Genomic DNA, 19,190 nt, shown 5'->3' with positions numbered 1-19,190 from the left:
GACCAAATGTGACCCGTTTTAATTTGTGAGAGACCGAATAATTCAAAAGATAATGTTTTGGACCAAAATAAAAAAAATCGCAATATGTTAATGACCAAAATGGTCCTTTAGTCTATAATATTTCCTATCCAATTATCTGGTTTTGTTAACCAAATGTATCCAGCTTAATAAAAAAAAATTTAAATTAGCATCAATAATCCCAACACCTACGGAGTGATAAACGAAAGCACCGCAAGCATTTGCTAATATCCCGACATAGGAAACACAGGGTAGATAGGCATATACATAATGAACATAAAATAAAATGAATTTAAGATGGCTACATAACAATAAAAGCTGCAAGATGCATAGTTGAAGGAATCCAATTCTGACAAAATTCTACACACAACACATGAGAGTTGGGTTACATCTCACCTCTTCTCCCCACACATGCATCTAGCGGCTTGCAAAGCAAAATATGTGAGGATGATGTCCGCGCCTGCTCGTCGAAGACACATCAGCGACTCCATCATCACCCTCTCCTCGTCTATCATTTTCAGAACCCCACCAGCCTTGATCATCGAGTATTCGCCCGACACCTAGTAGTATACAGCAAGAACGATGCGTGTCACTCTATTTTACGAAGGTGGATCCTTAACTGCAAGATCTCCTATTGCATCTACGGATGATTGCCGCGCATCAAGAAAATCACAAAACCTACCTACCAATTGCCATTTTCTTGAAATGTGGCAATTGTCCGTGCATGTAATTCGAAATGTTGCACGATGACAGTCTAATAGGTTTTCGAAAGATTTTGAGTTTTGATTTTGAATTAGTTACCTGGTATGCAGCAATGGGCAAAGAAGAGTTATCCCTCAGAAGGCGTATAATGTCGAGGTAAGGTAGGCCCGGCTTGACCTATAAACAATGGAAACATCGTTCCCAAGCGTTCAGATCGAAGTCAGCATTAAAGCTATGCTCATAGTCATACTAACCAGAAGGATATCAGCCCCTTCAGCCTCGTCCTCATGGGTTTCGATAAGGGCTTCTCTATAGTTAGCTGGATTCATTTGGTACCTGTTTTTACAAGTTCATGTTACTACAAAGTCTGCCAGTGAGGAAACTCTGAGATTAAGATAGAGTAAGCGACGCACGTCTTTTTGTCTCCGAATCTCGGATTTGAGTCTAAAGCTTCTCGGAAAGGGCCGTAAAATGAACTAGCATACCTGAAAGAACAGTGTATAGAAAGTGTGAACTAGAAATCTTGAATTGGAAATCGTGAATTACCAGCTCTTCCATGATTCAGATACATTGCGTATGTGTGCGCGCGCGTACGCGTGAATTCTTAAAAGCAGCAGGCATAGGGAACTTTTAAGCAAGAAAATATGATTGAAGCAAGAAAATACTTGGCTGTGTAAGACATAATGGAGACGTGCTGAAATCCTTCAGCATCCAGAGCAGCTCTAATAGCCCCGATACGACCATCCATCATATCACTGGGGCTCACAACATCTGCTCCTGCTCTGGCCTACAAATGACATTCACAAGGCAATATATCATAAATCAATGAAACCTCAAAACCAAGTAGACAGTAATATAAATTCTTGCGAAACTGTATGCTATATCGGATTCGTTGTAACCTGAGAAACTGCCTGTTTACAGAGCTGATGTACAGTTTCATCATTCATGATAACTCCTACAGTTCACGAATCACAAGTTACCTTTAAAGTGTTATCTCAACCAAATATGCCATGACGAGAGACACAACTCACACAAGCCGAGCGGTTTTGTTTCAATCGCGAGGCCACAAAATCCTCATCAATAAAAGGACATTCATAACTAAGATAAAATGGCACACAAGATCAGCAGTTTTGTTCCAAATAATCAGAATATGAAAAGGTGACATTTAGCAATTTTTTAGTGAATTTAGATAATACTATATTAGTTTCCCAGCACACTTAAGGAAGCAGATCTTACCATCTTCCCTAACAATGCCATCATGCCCATCGGAGGAATACGGATCTAAAGCAACGTCAGTGTATATAACCTACGAGGGATACAGATTACCGATCATCAAATCCACAAATATGAGAGAGGACAAAAACTAACCAATATACTAGTTTAAAGTAACTAACATACAAGATCAGGATACTTGTCTTTCAAAAGTCTTATCGTTCTTGGTACCAGCCCGTTGTCGTTATAAGCTTCGTCGCCTGTGGAAGTCTAGAAAAGAATCCAGTTGAAATTAATACTTCCCCCCAACTCAAGAGATCTAGATAAGGACTCATGCTATGCTAGTAAAAATAAGAACCTTCAAAGCATCGGGAACTTTTGGGAATAGCACGATGCTGTTGACACCAACATCTCGAGCCTTAGCAACCTGGGCAAGGCGTGCAAAATACAGACAAGTGTTATGTACGAAACCAACATGGTAAGAAAATTAACACAGTTTCTTTGAGATGAAAAATCGTTGCAGTCACCATAACCAACATATCATCGAGTAAATTGTAAAAAGAGATAATAGCTTCAAGAAAAGAACAACCTCTTCCACAAGTCCATGTCTCCATCCAAGCCTATAACATCCAGGCATTGCTCCAATCGGAGTGTCTTCTTCTCCTGCACGTTATAATGTTATGAGATCGTTTCTGAGCACAACATCAACGCATAGAAGAAATGTTCTGGTGCATAAAGCAGACTTTCCACTTCACCTTCATGAATGAAAAGTGGATAAACCAGGTTTGCAGGGCTTATACTAGTTTCTTGGAATGCAGCCCTCAGTACCGGTGATCTGCGATTCCTCCTTGGTCTTTTACTAAGCCGCTGTTACAAACAATATGAAGATCACCCATAGCACTATCAGTACATGAGCACAACCAGATTCATCAAAGCTTGTGGAAGCCATTTCCCAATGAAACAAAACATGCCTTACAAAATTTGGATAAGATTAATTTGAAATGGATATTCGAGAACTATGGCAGTTAAACATAATTATAACACAGTACAATTCAATTCTCTACAGATACCAAAATATCTTAAGCTCCTGATGATCAAAATAAGCACACGCATCTAGAGAGGCCCTGAGTATCAATCCTAGAACGCATGCCCAATCGGGGTTCATAAAACGAGCAAACCTACAAGGGGGATGACGAGAGGGGTCCCAGCCGGTGCAGATGGTTTCGGGGGCACAGGGGGGGCTTCTGGAACATTCCCTGCAACGACAGCGGCCTCACACCCCTCATCGCTCTTTCCCATCTTCTTAACCGGCCCGTCACCGTGAGCCTCAACAGCATTCACTGTGAGGGTCCTTGGTGCAAATTTGACCGAGTGAGGCTTTACACAAGTGACATTCTGATGCACTTTCAGCCCTAAATACTCAAATTTCACACCTTTAGCAGTTCCAAAATTCACTGAGTTGATCGTCATTGAAGCCATAAAGTTGGAAGTTTATCAATAAAAAGGCCTCTGCAATGCAAGGAAACACATATTCAGTCAGATTTTGCAGTTTTACAACAATGTGAATCTATGCATTCAGTCTATTCTTCTGAGAAACTATACCAATACTACACGGAATTGAACTTATTCTAGAGAAGTAGGAAAAGATCGAAGAGAAATAAGAAATGAAGCGCATCAAAGATATCTTACTCAAAGAATTGAGCAAAATTAAAATAAAAAGGGAATCTTGGTGATGGTTTGACTTGATTGCCAGTAATAATTGAAAGAAAAGTCGAAGAAACAGATGCAAATTAAGCCGCAAACCGATTGAAAAGTTGATAGACAAAATCCCTAGGAAAAAATAGTAGTAACAAAAATGATTACCGTTTTAGCTCCTCGCTCTCTCAGTGTGAGGCCTTATCTTGAAAAGGGATTATAATTGGAGACTGATTTGGGTCTGTTTGTCACGTGAGATTCTGGGGATGGAATTGGACAACACTTTAGCAAAAGTAACCGCAGACAAAGGGTTAGTTATTTTGTTGGCTGTCTAACAGTCTAACACTCTAACACACACAAAAGAGGGCAAGAAAATTGCTTTAAGTTTTGATTCACTGTTTTGTTCAAACAGTAAATTTTATTGAAAATGGTAGAGAGAAGAAATCATATATCGAGTCTCAAATCAGATCCCACTCTACTTGAGCTTCTAATTTTTCTCCTCCTTCTCCTTCTCATTTACCTTCTTCTCCTTCTCCTTCTCCTCCTCCTCCTTGTGCTACTTCTCCCTCTTATCCTTATCCTTCTCCTTCTCCTAATCCTCCTCCTCTTTCTCCTAATCCTTCTCCTTCTTCTTCTCCTTATCCTTCTCTTCCCTCTCCTTCTCTTTCTTCCTCTCATTCTTCTCCTTCTCCTTCTTCTGATCATCCTCCTTCTCCTGCTTATACTTCTGCCTCTCCTTCTCCTTCTTCTCCTGCTGCTTCTCCCTCTTCTGCTCCTCCTCCTAACCCTTTCCTTATCCTTATCAGCCTGATTATCCTTATCCTTCTTCTGCTCCCTCTCCTTCTCCTCATCCTTCTGCTTATCCTTATCCTCCTGCTTATCATTCTCGCGGAAAGTTAATTACCTCCCTTGAAATATTTTCTTCATTTGTTCGACTTCATCGTAAAAGTAAGTTTATTTCATGTATTCAAGTAATGTCTTTTTTCCATAGTAATATAAACATTTGCAATCCTTTGAATTAAATTGGGAGTTTGAAGTTGCTTCCTACCAAGTTTATTTCTTTGCCTTCTTGTATGTCACAGACTCACATGCTACATGCAATCATTTTTTATTATTTCAGTACTCCCTCCGTCTCACTTTAGGAGTCTCATTTGAGTTCGACACGAGTTTTAAGAAATGTAAAGGAAAGTTGTAGAAAAAAGATAGTGTAATGTGAGTCCTACTTTTATATATTAGTTTTATAATAAAATGTGAGTAGAAAAAAGTTAGTGGAATGTGAGGCTAATTACCATTTATGGTATATTTCAACCGGGACTCCTAAAGTGGGACACCCAAAAATGATAAATCGGGACTCCTAAAGTGGGACGGAGGGAGTATTATTTTCCCACTTATTCATAACGAGACTACTACTAAAATTAGAATTGCATAAAACAAACCATTTGCACTGGGATTTGCATGCCTAGATTTATTTTACTGGTATTATGAGTATATAATTATACATGTCACATACGATACCAAAATCACGAGAATGCTATGGCATGACAATCTTTCTAACTTTTTACAATGTCAAAGAGTATTTTAAATTTTTAACCATAAAATCTTCCAACTTTCAACTGTCTATGAAGAAAATACCTACTTCTAATTTCTTGTTGGGCCAATAAAAGACCGTTTATAGTTCATACTTCGAACTCACCCTATATAAATATTCATACAACCTCACAAACAGAGTAGGAAATAGAAATAGAAATAGAAATAGAAACTGAAAATAAAAGAACGAAAATTAGACTATTTAATTTCATAAATAAGTTACCAAAATCATTATGCAAATCTCACTAATTAAACCTATGAAACATATTTCTAACATCATAATTCGATGAAAGCGGTTAATTAAAAGTACAAAATGACTGAATGACTGCTCTTACTCTTTTTATGCCGGTTGCAAACAGAAAAGGGCTTTCGTATGATCAAGCTTGTCGCTATCATCCAATCATATGAGAATGATTTCAAGACTTGAGAATGATGTTTTGCTACCTACAAACAAATGAAACACAAATATTAACAGTTTTAGCTACTTTTACTTCAAACGGTGGTACGCCCCTCGTGGCGTGCCATGACCCGGTCCGCCGATCAAGGGCGGACCCAAAAATAATTATCAACTAGTATTAACCTCCGTGCTATGCACGGAACATAAGAGTTTCAAATAATGAATACAAAATATAATAAAAATATAGAAAAGAAGAACTCAAAGCAATGTGAAGATTTAAAAAAATATACTACTCCTTAATGAATGTATTATTTATATACAATTTTAATTTATGATACAAGTGGAGTAAAAACAGTAAAATTAATTACAAAAAGAATATGGGTAACTAAGGATCAAAGAATATAAGTTAATTAGAATAAATATACAAATAAAGAAAATATATGTGAGTAAAGATCAAAGAGTAGAAATTGGAATAAGAAACGTACAATAACAGTATACTCATATTAGATAATTCAAAAAATATTTTAATTAATTAAATATAAATTTTAAAATACGTATTAACTAAAACACTTTGAAATTATATAATACATATAGAGCAATCACACTTCAATGACATACTACAACTTCGTATAAAAATAGTAGTATTATTTTAATAGTCAGTTAAACTCAAGAATAATTAAAACTTTCGGTCATTCAATTGAATCGAATATAAAAATGTCTTTATTTTTATGAGGATGAAATATTAAATATTTTAATTAAATAAATATAGCATGAAATTTAAATTATATATTTGTGTTGTCATTTAGTTTATAGATTAATTCAGAGAAGAAATTATTACAATGATGAATAAAATTTTAATTTTAACCCAAATAGAAGGCAAATTAAACTCTTTAGAACAATTCCAATTTTAAACTCTTTAGCACAATTCCAATTTTAATTCAAATAAAAGGCAAAATAACAATACATAAACTTAATTACAAAGATGAATTTAAATTAAAAAATATTTATACAAAGTGCAATAAATTAATAGTTCAAAATTAAAACCTAATTTTTAAAACATAAATATAATGATATATACATAACACCCAATTTAAAATTCACAGTCCAAAAATAAAGTTTTAATGGCCTAAATCAATTAACATTCAGTGGCCCAATTTAATTAACATGTAGAGGCCCAAAACAAATATACTCTTATCCGTCGCTGCTTCCTCTCTCTCTCCCCCTCATTTCTTCTCTCCATTCTTCCCCAAATCCTCAACCCTAGTCTCGCCCTCTCTCCCGTCGCGGCGAATCCTTGCTCGCGTTCGGCCGGTGCCGCCGTCGTTATACACCGGCGACGTTTCCCTCTCTCAATCTCTCTCCGATTTTTTCCATTTTTCCTCCGCCATTTGCCTCCGTCGTCTCCGGCGAATCAACGCCAATTGTCCGTCGATCCCTCGCCTTCTCCGTCCTAGAACGGAAAAAACCAGGGTCTGGCTTATTGAGGTAGCGGCGTTCCTCTTCCTTTCGCGGCTGAGTCGCCGATGAGGCTGAGATGTCGCCTCGGTGGTCGCGACCTCGCCGCCTACGGTAGCCTCAGCGTCGCGTCGAGGCAGCAATCGCCTCCGCCGGCGCTGTCCCCTCTCCAGCGGTCTCGTCGAGCCGCCGTCGCCGAAGCCCAGCGGGGAGGCAGTCCTGCTCCCCGTCGTTTCAGTCGCCATTGCTGCTGTCTTTCAGCCGTCGCCGGGTTGATTAATCAATAATAATGCATATTCAATTAAAGGTGTGTGTATGTATAGGTGTTTTATCTTGTTTGAGAAGCTAGTGTTTCATTAGACCAATTTTTTATCCAATAATATCTGCCTCTTTTATTTCCAATGTTGCCATTTTTTAAATGACCAAAAGGGTAAACAAAATAGCTTTGCATTTTCCCGCCAAAAAGGGTAAATATGTCTTTTCATTAAACTGGCACTTTAGATTATGATAGATAGGGGCTAGGATTTCTAAATTTTATTCTTAAGTATACTTTTGAATAAATTAGATCATTTGTAGGGGCTTTTATCTAATACAGTAATTTACTAAATCTTAATAATTTTTTAAAAAAATTAATAAAAAAGGGGTTAAAAAATAATATCAATGAGGGCTTAAGCCCCTCCCCTCCTCACTTGGGTACTAGTTTTTTTCCTATTTCCTATATTTTTAAGTATTTCCTTTGTAACCTTTTTAAAAATTAAGGTAGGTCCTGCCTTTAATTTGTGGTATTTTGATATATTATTTTGCTATTTTATTGTTTTAAAAAATTAAAAATACATAATAGTTGTTAAAAGAATAGGATAGGTTATACCCGCCCCATTGCAGGTGAATAGGTAGAGAACTATAGAATGCTGGCGTGGAGGACTATAAAATGCCACAAGGCGGTTATGGGAGCAGACCATTGTGGATGTTCTTAAGATATTTTCCCTCCAACCAATAGATCGAGGGGTTTAAGTTATCAAGTTTACAGAACCTTTACTGATCATCTTTAATTTAAAAAAAAAAACAAGAAAAAATATATATGAAAATACTACTATACTATTCAAATTTATTATTTTTATTTTATTTTTTCTTGTTATAAAGTTCAAATTAAAATTTATAAATATAATATAAAAATTACTGTTTCATCAAATAAGGAGTAATTAAAATTCAAATAATACATAATTAAAAATATTTGAATGCAATGAAAAATATATAATTTAAATTAAAAAACTAGTAGTACATGATTAAAAGCGCATTACTTAAAGAAAAAATTCATAATTAAAAAATCATAAATAAATAAACTACTACTAAATACATATAAATAAATTTGATATAAGTAAAACAAGAAAAATATATTTAAAAAAATCCAATTTTTATTAAAAAATGTGATATGGCATGTGGCATGCAGTCGGTCGCTGTCTCAAGACTCTCAAGTCTCAACTACATGTTTTTGCACACATTAAGGAGGTAAAAAGAACTTGGTCAGAGCAGCCACCGGAGCAACTCCTAAGCACTTTGCTGCGGTTGCCTTGAGAAGACAACGCTGCAACTGTTTGGTGCAATTGAGATTAATGTTAATTTCAAAATAAATTCAATAAAGAACAAATAGCATTAAATACGTATTCTACTAAGTTGTAAAATGTATGTGTAGATAACATAGTAGTATTATCTCTTTATTTAATTGATGGTGCTGCCAAACCCAAAATTATAATATTCAAATAAACCACTAGGAAACAAACTAAAAGTTCCAACAATTTCAAGCCTCTACATTTTGAGAGGGAAAAAGAATGACATTTAACCAAAGCTCCAAGCTAAAATTATATGACAGAATTCGAAGGATAGACTACAAATTTGCACACAGCAAAAAAGTCTCAACTGCTGCTATCAGCAATACACAGAAGAAGTTCTAATTCTAACTTCTACCTGACGCAATTGAGTCTGGCAAATGTCAGGTAACCAGTATGCCCCCTCGTCTCACCCATTCGTCTAGCCAAGACAGTCCGAGGTCGAGAATTCTCCTGTCCATTTGTTGACCGTTGTCTTTTCTTGCAACCCTTAAGAGATGCCAAAACCCCATCACCATCCTGCCAACTTGGCAAGTGCCCTTCTCGAACTTCATATGTTTGGAGGAGTATCTCAAACGTTCTTATATCTGCAACATCGAACAAGTTTGATAATTAGCTTGGCAATGGTCAGCACAAATTTAGAGGTTTTCAAGTTGAAAGTTTATTGTAGCAGTCTACCGGTAAAGGAGGATTTGAGCGTCTCACAAGATCTCTGCACTTGCTCAATACAGGGAGAGAAGGAGCACAAGACCCCATCTTGCTGCAGCATTTTTGCAGCAGAAGGAATCGCTAGCCATGGCTGAGGCAGGTCGAGGAAAACAGAATCCGCCCTACCCGAGAATTCATCTGGGAAACCCTCGCCCTGTATGTCTCTCACACCAACCGTCACCAAACTACTCAATCCTGTGCGTTCAAAATCCTCCCTGAAAGAAACATTTACACATACATGTATGTTGTCATAAAAAATTGGCATAAAAGCCACTCAAAAACACAGAAATCCGCTCGAAATACTTCTAACTGCACATCCAAATAGTAAAATATCGTATATGAAGGCAGGAAATACTTCTAACTAAAGAGAATCAAATATAATCAAATTTAAAGCATCTCAGATTTCATCAAATAACAAAAGCCTGGATATGATTCTAACTGAAAATACAACTAAACATTATCAAATTTCAAGATATGAAATAGCATTGACATATTTATAGGAATAAAGTCATAAACAACAAACATAATAATCAAATTTGAAGATATGAAATAGCACCGACATAATGATAGGAATAAACAACAAACATAAACGCTCAAGAGCTTCAAAAGAAGAGAATGAATACACAAACTAGTCACCTGGCTGAAGCAGCCCTCTGTTCATGGAAATCAAACGTATAAACATGGCCGTGGGGAGCAACAGCACGTGCAAGAGAAGTAGACAAGGATCCACTTCCCGTGCCGGATTCAAGCACCACGCAACCAGGAACAATCTCCAAATACATAACCACGAAACTTATATCCGCAATATATAAAATCTGAGTCCTATGGCTCAAAACCAGAGTCCAAAGCTCAGGCGTCGGAGCTAATAAATAAACGAATCCGCCTTTACTGCTGAAGATCTTAGAACCGAACGGCTTCCCGATCCAATCAGAATGCTTAAACATACCAAAACGGTTCTGTAAAACCCCCTTCTCCGAAACTTGTACAGCCTTCATCACGTCGTGTCGCTCATACACAATAACCAAATCCCCCTCCGTTATGCAGCGGTTGAAGGATAGCGTTTCGGTTGAATCAGTTGGCAACATCTTTGGCGATTTTCCAATCCAATTTTCAATTAGTATCTGTTGTTTTTCTAGAACCAAATTAGAGATTTGAACAAGCACAAAGTAAAGGCGAATTGTATGAATAGGTTTATTAGATTTCGGAATCCACACTTACACGCTGATACACAGAGATGATTCGAGAGCGAAGGATGAGCCGTCGACGGCGGAAGCGGCGGTGAGTGTATTGGATGTCGGTTCAGCGGGCTGCACCTGGCCTTAGTAGGGTTTAAAATTTAAACTCTTTTATTTGTAATGATAAATAGCGTAGGGAGAGCACGAAACCAATGTTACCAAAATCGGTTGTTTTTAATGATATAGGGACAGATAGACGTCACCACGGTCGGGAACCGGCGGTTCACGGTTCGGAACCGCCGGTTCCGGTTCGAAAAAAAATGGAACCGGAACCGAACCGGCCAAGGATCGGCGGTTCCGGTTCCGGAACCGTGAACCGCCGGTTCACGTGAACCGCGGAACCGCCTAGGTTTGCCCGGTTCCGGGCCGGTTCATCCGGTTCGGCGGTTTTTTTTTTTTTTTTTTTGCATTTTAAATTTGTAATTCAAGTAAAATATGTAGATATATTTGAATAAATAAAATTAGAATAAAGCGATGTTCAAATGCAATTTTATTGATACAAATTACAACTTTAAAATTACAAATTACAACTTTAAAATTACAAATTACAACTTAAAATTTACAAATTACAACTTTAAAATTACAAATTACAACTTTAAAATTACAAATTACAACTTTAAAATTGCAAACTACTAACAACTCTAAAATTACAAATTACAACTTAAAATTTACAAATTACAACTTAAAATTACAAATTACAACTTATTACTTAACATTACAAATTACAACTTTAAAATTACAAATTACAACAATTACAAATCGAAAAATTTAAATACAAGTTACTTACAACAATTACAAGATACAACAATTACAAATCGAAAAATTTAAATACAAGTTACAACAATTACAAATCAAAAAATTTAAATACAAGTTACAACAATTACAAATCGAAAAATTTAAATACAAGTTACAACAATTACAAATTTACAACTTACAAGTGTTGACAAAAAAGACTTAGAAGATCATTAAAAGATATTACTCATTTGATAAGTATCTTATTGGTGAAAAAGTGGGTATCTTTGGGGCAGATGGTACTGGAACACAAATTTATATATGGAATCTGGATGAATGAGGATCGGATTATAGTTTAAAATGGGAAGCTGGGTTCACTGGCGGGAGTTCGTTTCATCGTCGGACTCAGATGAATATACCACCCTGATGGCCTGATGAAACGAACTCCCGCCAGTGAACCCAGCTTCCCATTTTAAACTATAATCTGATCCCCATTCATCCAGATTCTATATTTAAATTTGTGTTCCAGTACCATCTGCCCCAAAGATACCCACTTTTTTCACCAATAAGATACTTATCAAATGGAAAATAGAGAAATTGAGATTGAGAGAGAAATTATTATTAACACGGTTACACAAGAATGGGGTGAGTAGAAATGAAGAGGATTTGGGGGTATTTATAGGGGAAAATTGTGATTTTAAAATAAAAATTTGAAAAACACGGCGGAAACCGGCGGTTTAGGCGTCCGTTTGAATTTTCAAAATTTGGAAAAAACGGCGTGAACCGCCGGTTTGCCGCCGGAACCGCCGGTTTTCGGCGGAACCGGCGGTTTTGCCGGTGGAAACCGGCGGTTTCCGCCCATGGTTTCGGTCAAATCCGGCGGCCGCGCCCGGTTTCTGAAAAGGCTAGGAGTATGCCTGAAATTGTGCCGGGAACCGCCGAACCGGTGGTTCCGGTGCCGGTTCGAACCGCCGCTGATGGTTCCGGTTCCGGTTCGGAACCGCCGGTGACGGTTCCGGGCCGGTTCGTCCGGTTCGGTTCGGATTGGGGACCTCTAGGGAGAGAGCACGAAACCAATATTAATATATGTCTATATCCGTCCCACATAGTCACACGTCACACACGTTTGACGTGGATACGAGTTTTAAGAAATATAAATAATATTAGATTGAAAAAGTTAGTCTGACGTGGATATGAGTTTTAAGAAATATAAATAATATTAGATTGAAAAAGTTAGTCGAATATGAGGTCCACTTTTTTTATGAGTGATGATAAATAATCAAATTTTGTACAACCAAAATAAGGTTATATTAATAATTTGATATATTAATTATATATTAAAATAATAAATGTAGTAAGTGGACAAGTTAATAAGACTTATTAGTCTTTAACCTTATTTTTTATTTTTATATTTGAATTTTCTTTCTATTGTTTTTAAATTTTGAATTAAAGTATCCACTAATTATATTTATGGTTCCAAAAAAGTAAAAAAATTATACAAAAATAATAAATATATGACCACAATATTATATACTTTCCATGCACTATACATGCATCCATATATTTTAATTAAATGCATAAATAAATCTATTTTTTTAAAATAAACTAGTTTTTGGTTGTACAAAATTTGGTCACATAGATTTGTTGCTTTTTTATATTGGTTTGTTAGGAGAATGTGAGTGAAGTGAAATGTGAGACTTACTTATTATTTATAATAAAAGTAAAATGTGACTTGGGATGGACTGAAATGACAAATGTGACTCGTATTATCATGGGACGTAGACAAAAATTGGTTGCTAAGTACAAACTTGTCTCGAAATAATTTGAATTGCTCCGGAGTTTGTTGCACTAGAAATTCAAGACTCATTAAGTCTGTTTTGAGATTAAGTCTTGGATCATTATATTTATAAAATTCAATTTTATCTAATTGATCAAGCAAATATACTTTAAGGTGAATCTCAGTAGTCTCTAATTGTAATGGATATCTTTCAACAACTAGTGTCTTCTACCAACCATTGCGAAAATGCATTGGCCCAAAAAGTAAGCCCATAACAAAATACAGCAATTTGGGCCGAGTCATTTAGTCTCCTTCTATCACACACACTTCTATGTGTAGGTAAATAACAGTACCTATCCTAATGCATTCATTTTTACTACAGATCGAAGGATTATGCATAATCATCAACCAAAATCTTCATTTTTAACATCACATATTCACATTCATTATACGAAGATTAATTAGCATCTAAATACTTGTTTATTTCTTTAAAAATACTTCATTTGAAAAGTAAAAATTATATGTCGCATATAATTAATTAAATAAAACAAGTTAAAACTAGTTGTGATATTGTTGGTATTATTGAAGAAATTCAGTTCAGGATAGCTAACATAAAGAATGAAAGCTTTTCAGAATAGAAGAGGAAAAAGAAATGAATGAATCATCATTTGATGTGATAATCGATTTTTACAATTTATAAATTTGTTCATGTATATGCAATGTACCCTACCTAACAATAAATAAATAAATAAATAAAATAAAATACTCCGTATTAATATATTTCAGAAAAATAACAATAAATCCAAATTTGGTACTCTGAAATTAATAAAGTATTGATCAATAATTCAATATGATACACAATACAATAGTACATGCACTCCATAATACATGGTCATAAACAAAACGCAACAAACACTCAAATGAAATATAAATCCACCACGAAACAAAACAAATAAACTATATGCGTCTAGAATGTGGAAAAGTTTGTTGCACCATATCTTAACAAGAGTGTCACCTAACCACGAAACTTTTAGTAACATTTGCATTTGTCACGCACCAAAAACAAAATAAAAGTCGTTTATTAAATTTCTTACACGTATCATGAAAAAAAGGAAATGATTTAATGCTCATTCACTATATAATAGTACAACTAATAATAATATTAAAGCGTAGATAACTAGACAATAGCATGTTAGGTCAACAAATATGTAAATAGTGGTCGTATATAAAATAGTAGTACTATCGAAGACGAATTATAATGTACTTGATGCATTAGTATTATAACGTTATACTGTATGTGAGAGTGAAAATATTGGTATTAATTTGTTGAAAATGGTGTATTTTTTAGTATTATAACGTTATACTGCATGTGAGAGTGAAAATATTGGTATTAATTTGTTGAAAATGGTGTATTTTTTAGTATTATAACGTTATACTGTATGTGAGAGTGAAAATATTGGTATTAATTTGTTGAAAATGGTGTATTTTTTAAAGTGAACATATTAAGATATGAATTAAATGGGTTTCGATCTATGCAAAACTCAATCTTAATACAAAACACAAAATCAAGCATACGGGAGTTATTTTTTGTTCATTGTTAGTTCATTTTTAGGTCATTATAGCAATGATGACCTAAAATGATTTTAACGTGACCTCAAATCCGAATTTTATAATATGACCTAAAACTGCTTAACAATGACCCTCCATGTTTTTAGTGCATTATTGATCATTAAATTGACAAATCTCATGGTCAGAATTTTGTATTAAAATGTATTTTTGTATTGATCACTTTCACTGACTCATATAATTATTCATCATTTCTCGGTTCGGGATAAAAGAAGAAAAAGGCAAATTTGATTATTAATTGGACAAGCACAATTATTGGATATGGATTGTTCGAAAAAAATCTATATCTGAAATTACAAGGAAAACAATTGACTAGCAATAATTGAAATCCCTATTTTTCATATGTAGTATTTAGTAATGCTCTAACTCGATATCATTTTTTATTGAAAGGATATTATTTAGTGACAGACTAATCATATTAGAGAAATAATTGAAATGCCTATTGTTCATGTATATATTTAGTAATGCTCTGACTCGATATCATTTTTGTTAAAGGATAGTATTATTTTAGTGACAGATTAATCATATTCTAATATTGTTGACGTCATCGCAGCTTCATAATTTGATGAGGGGTCCAAATTCAAAATGATGGTAGGTTTACTTTAAAAATTGATTATAGTACTAAGATAAGTGTGTGGCATAAATATGATTTAGACATTTTGTGCATATTTGTCCTTTTCATGATATAAAGAAATGGCAGTTTAATGAATATGCATCGTGACAGGTACGAACTCGCCGGCAATGCCGCACTATAATTTTGTTCAATGCCGCACTATAATTGAGCACTATTATCGTTTAATTTAATGCATATTTAGCATTATTTATTTTATTTTATGTATTTAATTTGATTTTAATATGTTAAAAAATATTATTAATATTTTAATTTTATAAAATTCATAAAAAGCAAAACTCGATTTATTCATTTTCTCCATATCTTCAAATAAATAGATAAAATAACAAAAAAAATAGCAAATCAAACTTTGATTTTCATAAATTTTATAAGATTAAGAATATCAATAACATTTATTAATACATTATAATCAGCGGCGGAGGCAGGTGGGGTCGGCCGACCCCACCGCCGTACCCGGAGAACCGCCGGAAAACTCATGCCACCGCCCCCGACCCCACGGCATCTGGAATTCTGCCCTACGATTCATCCTCAAGCTGGCAAGCAACGCAGCTATGACGAAAAACGTCATTTTTATTCTTAATTATACTACTCCATCCGTCCCTCTGCAGTAGAGGTGTTTCATTTTCAGCAATCATTTTGAAAAATGATAATAAATAGTTAAAGTAGAGAAAAAGTAAACTAAGAAAAATAATAATATAGAGAAGACTCTTATCTATATTATTTACTCTCTTACTTTACTACTTCTCCATTTTAACTATCTATATTATTTACTCTCTTACTTTACAACTTTACTACTTCTCCATTTTAACTATTTATTATCATTCTTAATTATACTACTCCATCCGTCCCTCTGCAATAGAGGCGTTTCATTTTCAACAATCGTTTTATTTTTATTTGGTAGTAACTAGGCATGTAAATTCGGGTACATGCGGGTACCCAAACCCGAAAATTCGGGTACCCGAACCCGAAATCTCAAAAATATCATACCCAATACCCGACCCGTATGTGAATTCGGGTACCCTAATACCCAGTGCGGGTACCTGAACCTAACTAATCGGGTATGCATAAACCCGAAATTAGTATATTTCAAATTTATTCTTTTATATAAATTATATTGTGATAGAGAATAAAAATTATTAAAAATAACACAATAATACTATTTATTGACTATTATTAAAAGTCCAAACTTCAATTCTAATGTTTTAGCTTTCTCTAGATTATGATTATATATATATATTAAAATAAAGAATTTTTTGGCATAAATCTACATGTGATTAAATAAATTTACCCTAGATTTACCCTAAGGGCAATAGGCACTATACTAAATAAAAATATTTACCACAAATACATAATTAATCGGGTTTAATCGGGTATTAGTCGGGTACCTAATGCGGGTTTTGGGTATCCTAAACCCGAAAAATCCTAACATTAACTACCCGAACCCATAATTTTGGGTTTCGGGTACCCAAAACCCGTCGGGTATTGGGTCGGGATGGGGTATACCCAAAACCAGCGGACTAAATTTGCAGGCCTAGTAGTAACAATGTTTCTGAATTCTTAGAAGTTCGTTGGATAGTTTATACACTACAAAAAACTTATCATTTAGGGATGCATAAATTGATATGCAATTAATATTGTTTGGAAATTTTTTAAAAATTACCATAACTTAAGACGCAAAAGAAAGCGTCCCTAAGTTGAGGGCATAATATCTTAATCTTTAGCTTTTTCAGAAACTTCTATTTGTATCCCCTAATTTTAGTTGTGACACTAACAATAATGACACTTTATGAAGCGTTCATGGTATAATTAGACATACATATTAGTGTCCTTATTCGAATTTTTTGTTGTAGTGATAACAATTCAAACAAGCTTGAAATAGTTGAAAGAATGTTTTCTACAATGAAATATGTCCAAGCCTAAGCTGTGAAATAAGATGAGATGACTGATTGAACGACATCTTGATGGTATATCATGAAAGGTATATGCTCGCTAAAATAAGATAGAGATATTTCATTTCTAATGTATTTTCATTTAAAAAATATTTAAATATTATTATATTTATGGTCTTGTTTGTTCGACCCTACTATTTTTTATTTCTGGATCCGCTATTAATTATAACCATCCTAAATACTTATAAAAATAAAACAAACAATACTAAACGTGCATCAAATAATGATTTAATGATATTCATATAAGTTATGTATCATATCATTAAAAAAACAAACAAATTATGTACCATATCATTTCTCCATTATTTATAATGCACTTACTTTAAACTGTTCATTTTCTTAACTAACTATGAGCTTCACCATACGTATACTTTATTCCTTATTTAAGAAAGTACTGTAGTAAATAACTCATTTTAATTTCATTGTAGTATTTATTATATATTTCAATTAAATAAAATAAAATTAAATTCATATTATAATTGACATACAAAGTTCATTAAAAAATAAAGTTTATATGATTGTAATCCTAAAAAAAACATACAATTTACATACTTAATCATAAAAATTTAAAGATCTACCCCGGATCGGAACCGAGAGAATATATATATATATTCTCTTATGTTATAGAAGACTTCTCTTGTGAATAATCAATTTATTTTTGAAATGTAGTTAAGTTTGCCAGTATTATAAAAAAATTGAGACTTTTGTACACAGAAACATATAAAGTCATTTTACTTTTAAAGACAAATACATCATACAAGAGCTCTAGATGTGGTATATATTACATGTTTGTTTGTAAGGATTTTGACTATGAAAGTAATTCGGTTTCTTAATTTTTAAATGGATCTTTGTTTAATTTTAATCAGATATGGAGAGTAATCAAAATCCAGAAAACAAGGAAAACAATGCAACCTTCTAGGATTCTAAATCCCCAATTTTCTTAAATATTTTTTTCTCAATTTTAGGATTCTTACATATTTAAGTGGAGTATATAATACTACTTCTATCATTTTATTATTTTATACAACTATAATTAATCAATATTAATATTACTATTATGTTAAAAATTAATAACTATTTAAAACATCTTAATAATTTTAAAATTATAAATCACACTTAATTATAATAATAGGAAACTATATATGTAATTATAATAGTAACAATTTTATTATTATGTTTTCAATTAGTGTTATTGTAATTGTAATAACTTATTAAAATAATTACTAATATAATTATTTAAATTATGAATGATAATAATAATAATTGTATAACTGATTAAGAAAGTCTTAATGTAATTTAAAAATATTTAGCATATTCAATTATATAATAAAGAGTACATGCGAAATACACATTATTAAAGACTAGTTTTATGTACATACATACAAGTTGCCTGAATGGATACGAAAACCACTCCTCAAGAATTTAAAATAGACAATGACTTTGTTTCAAGAATAGTCAAAATGAATCGCAACCTATTCCCAATCTAAATTGGAGAATTTGAATCATAAATTAAAAATTTATGAAGGGAATCAACGTCATTTCACAAATATTTTGAATACGGCTCAGGTTGAAAAAAAAATAATGACATTTAGTAAAATTTGTAATATTTGTCGCTCATTTTGAAGTTCATGAAAAATACTAAGAAAGTAGTAATTTTTATGAACCAATAGAGATGTGATCAAATGCAAATTATATATATAATACAAACTCAAAACTTTAATCCTAGCCATTAATTATAACCGATTTGTGGTTAATATTGCGTAGAATTTCCATCTCAACAAGAGCATGTATTTTGTCAACAGAGAGTATTTTTGTAAGTTAAGTTTCTGAACGGTTCTTGCGTTCCTAATTTCTCTCCCACC

General features: G+C 33.7%; 2 protein-coding genes across 3 annotated transcripts; both read right to left on the bottom strand.

Annotated features, from left to right (window-relative positions):
• Positions 1-282: 282 nt before the first annotated feature.
• LOC121795085 (delta-aminolevulinic acid dehydratase, chloroplastic-like) lies at positions 283-4,110 on the bottom strand. 2 transcript variants are annotated; one of them, XM_042193523.1, is made up of 13 exons: positions 3,796-4,110; positions 3,115-3,441; positions 2,688-2,799; positions 2,522-2,595; positions 2,291-2,359; positions 2,119-2,202; positions 1,957-2,026; positions 1,620-1,675; positions 1,386-1,507; positions 1,134-1,205; positions 975-1,056; positions 820-897; positions 283-578 (listed from the first exon to the last, which is right to left on the bottom strand). In XM_042193523.1, exons 2-13 carry the CDS (start codon positions 3,409-3,411, stop codon positions 411-413), a joined length of 1,284 nt encoding a protein of 427 aa, XP_042049457.1. In that variant the 5' UTR covers positions 3,412-3,441; positions 3,796-4,110; the 3' UTR covers positions 283-410. The 2 variants fall into 2 exon arrangements, with proteins under 2 accessions (XP_042049457.1, XP_042049467.1); XM_042193533.1 differs by lacking the exon at positions 3,796-4,110 and adding an exon at positions 3,622-3,777.
• A 4,734-nt stretch (positions 4,111-8,844) lies between these two features.
• On the bottom strand, positions 8,845-10,745 carry LOC121795075 (tRNA (adenine(58)-N(1))-methyltransferase catalytic subunit TRMT61A-like). Its single transcript, XM_042193515.1, has 4 exons — positions 10,597-10,745; positions 10,015-10,499; positions 9,349-9,593; positions 8,845-9,257 (listed from the first exon to the last, which is right to left on the bottom strand). The coding sequence occupies exons 2-4, from the start codon at positions 10,461-10,463 to the stop codon at positions 9,025-9,027; spliced, it is 927 nt and encodes a 308-aa protein (XP_042049449.1). The 5' UTR covers positions 10,464-10,499; positions 10,597-10,745; the 3' UTR covers positions 8,845-9,024.
• Between the last annotated feature and the right edge of the window lie 8,445 nt (positions 10,746-19,190).

Source organism: Salvia splendens, chromosome 1, assembly GCF_004379255.2.
Source record: "Salvia splendens isolate huo1 chromosome 1, SspV2, whole genome shotgun sequence".
NCBI classification, from domain to species: Eukaryota; Viridiplantae; Streptophyta; class Magnoliopsida; order Lamiales; family Lamiaceae; genus Salvia; species Salvia splendens.
Note: the sequence above shows the minus strand (reverse complement) of the source record. Positions and strands in the feature narration are given on the sequence as shown.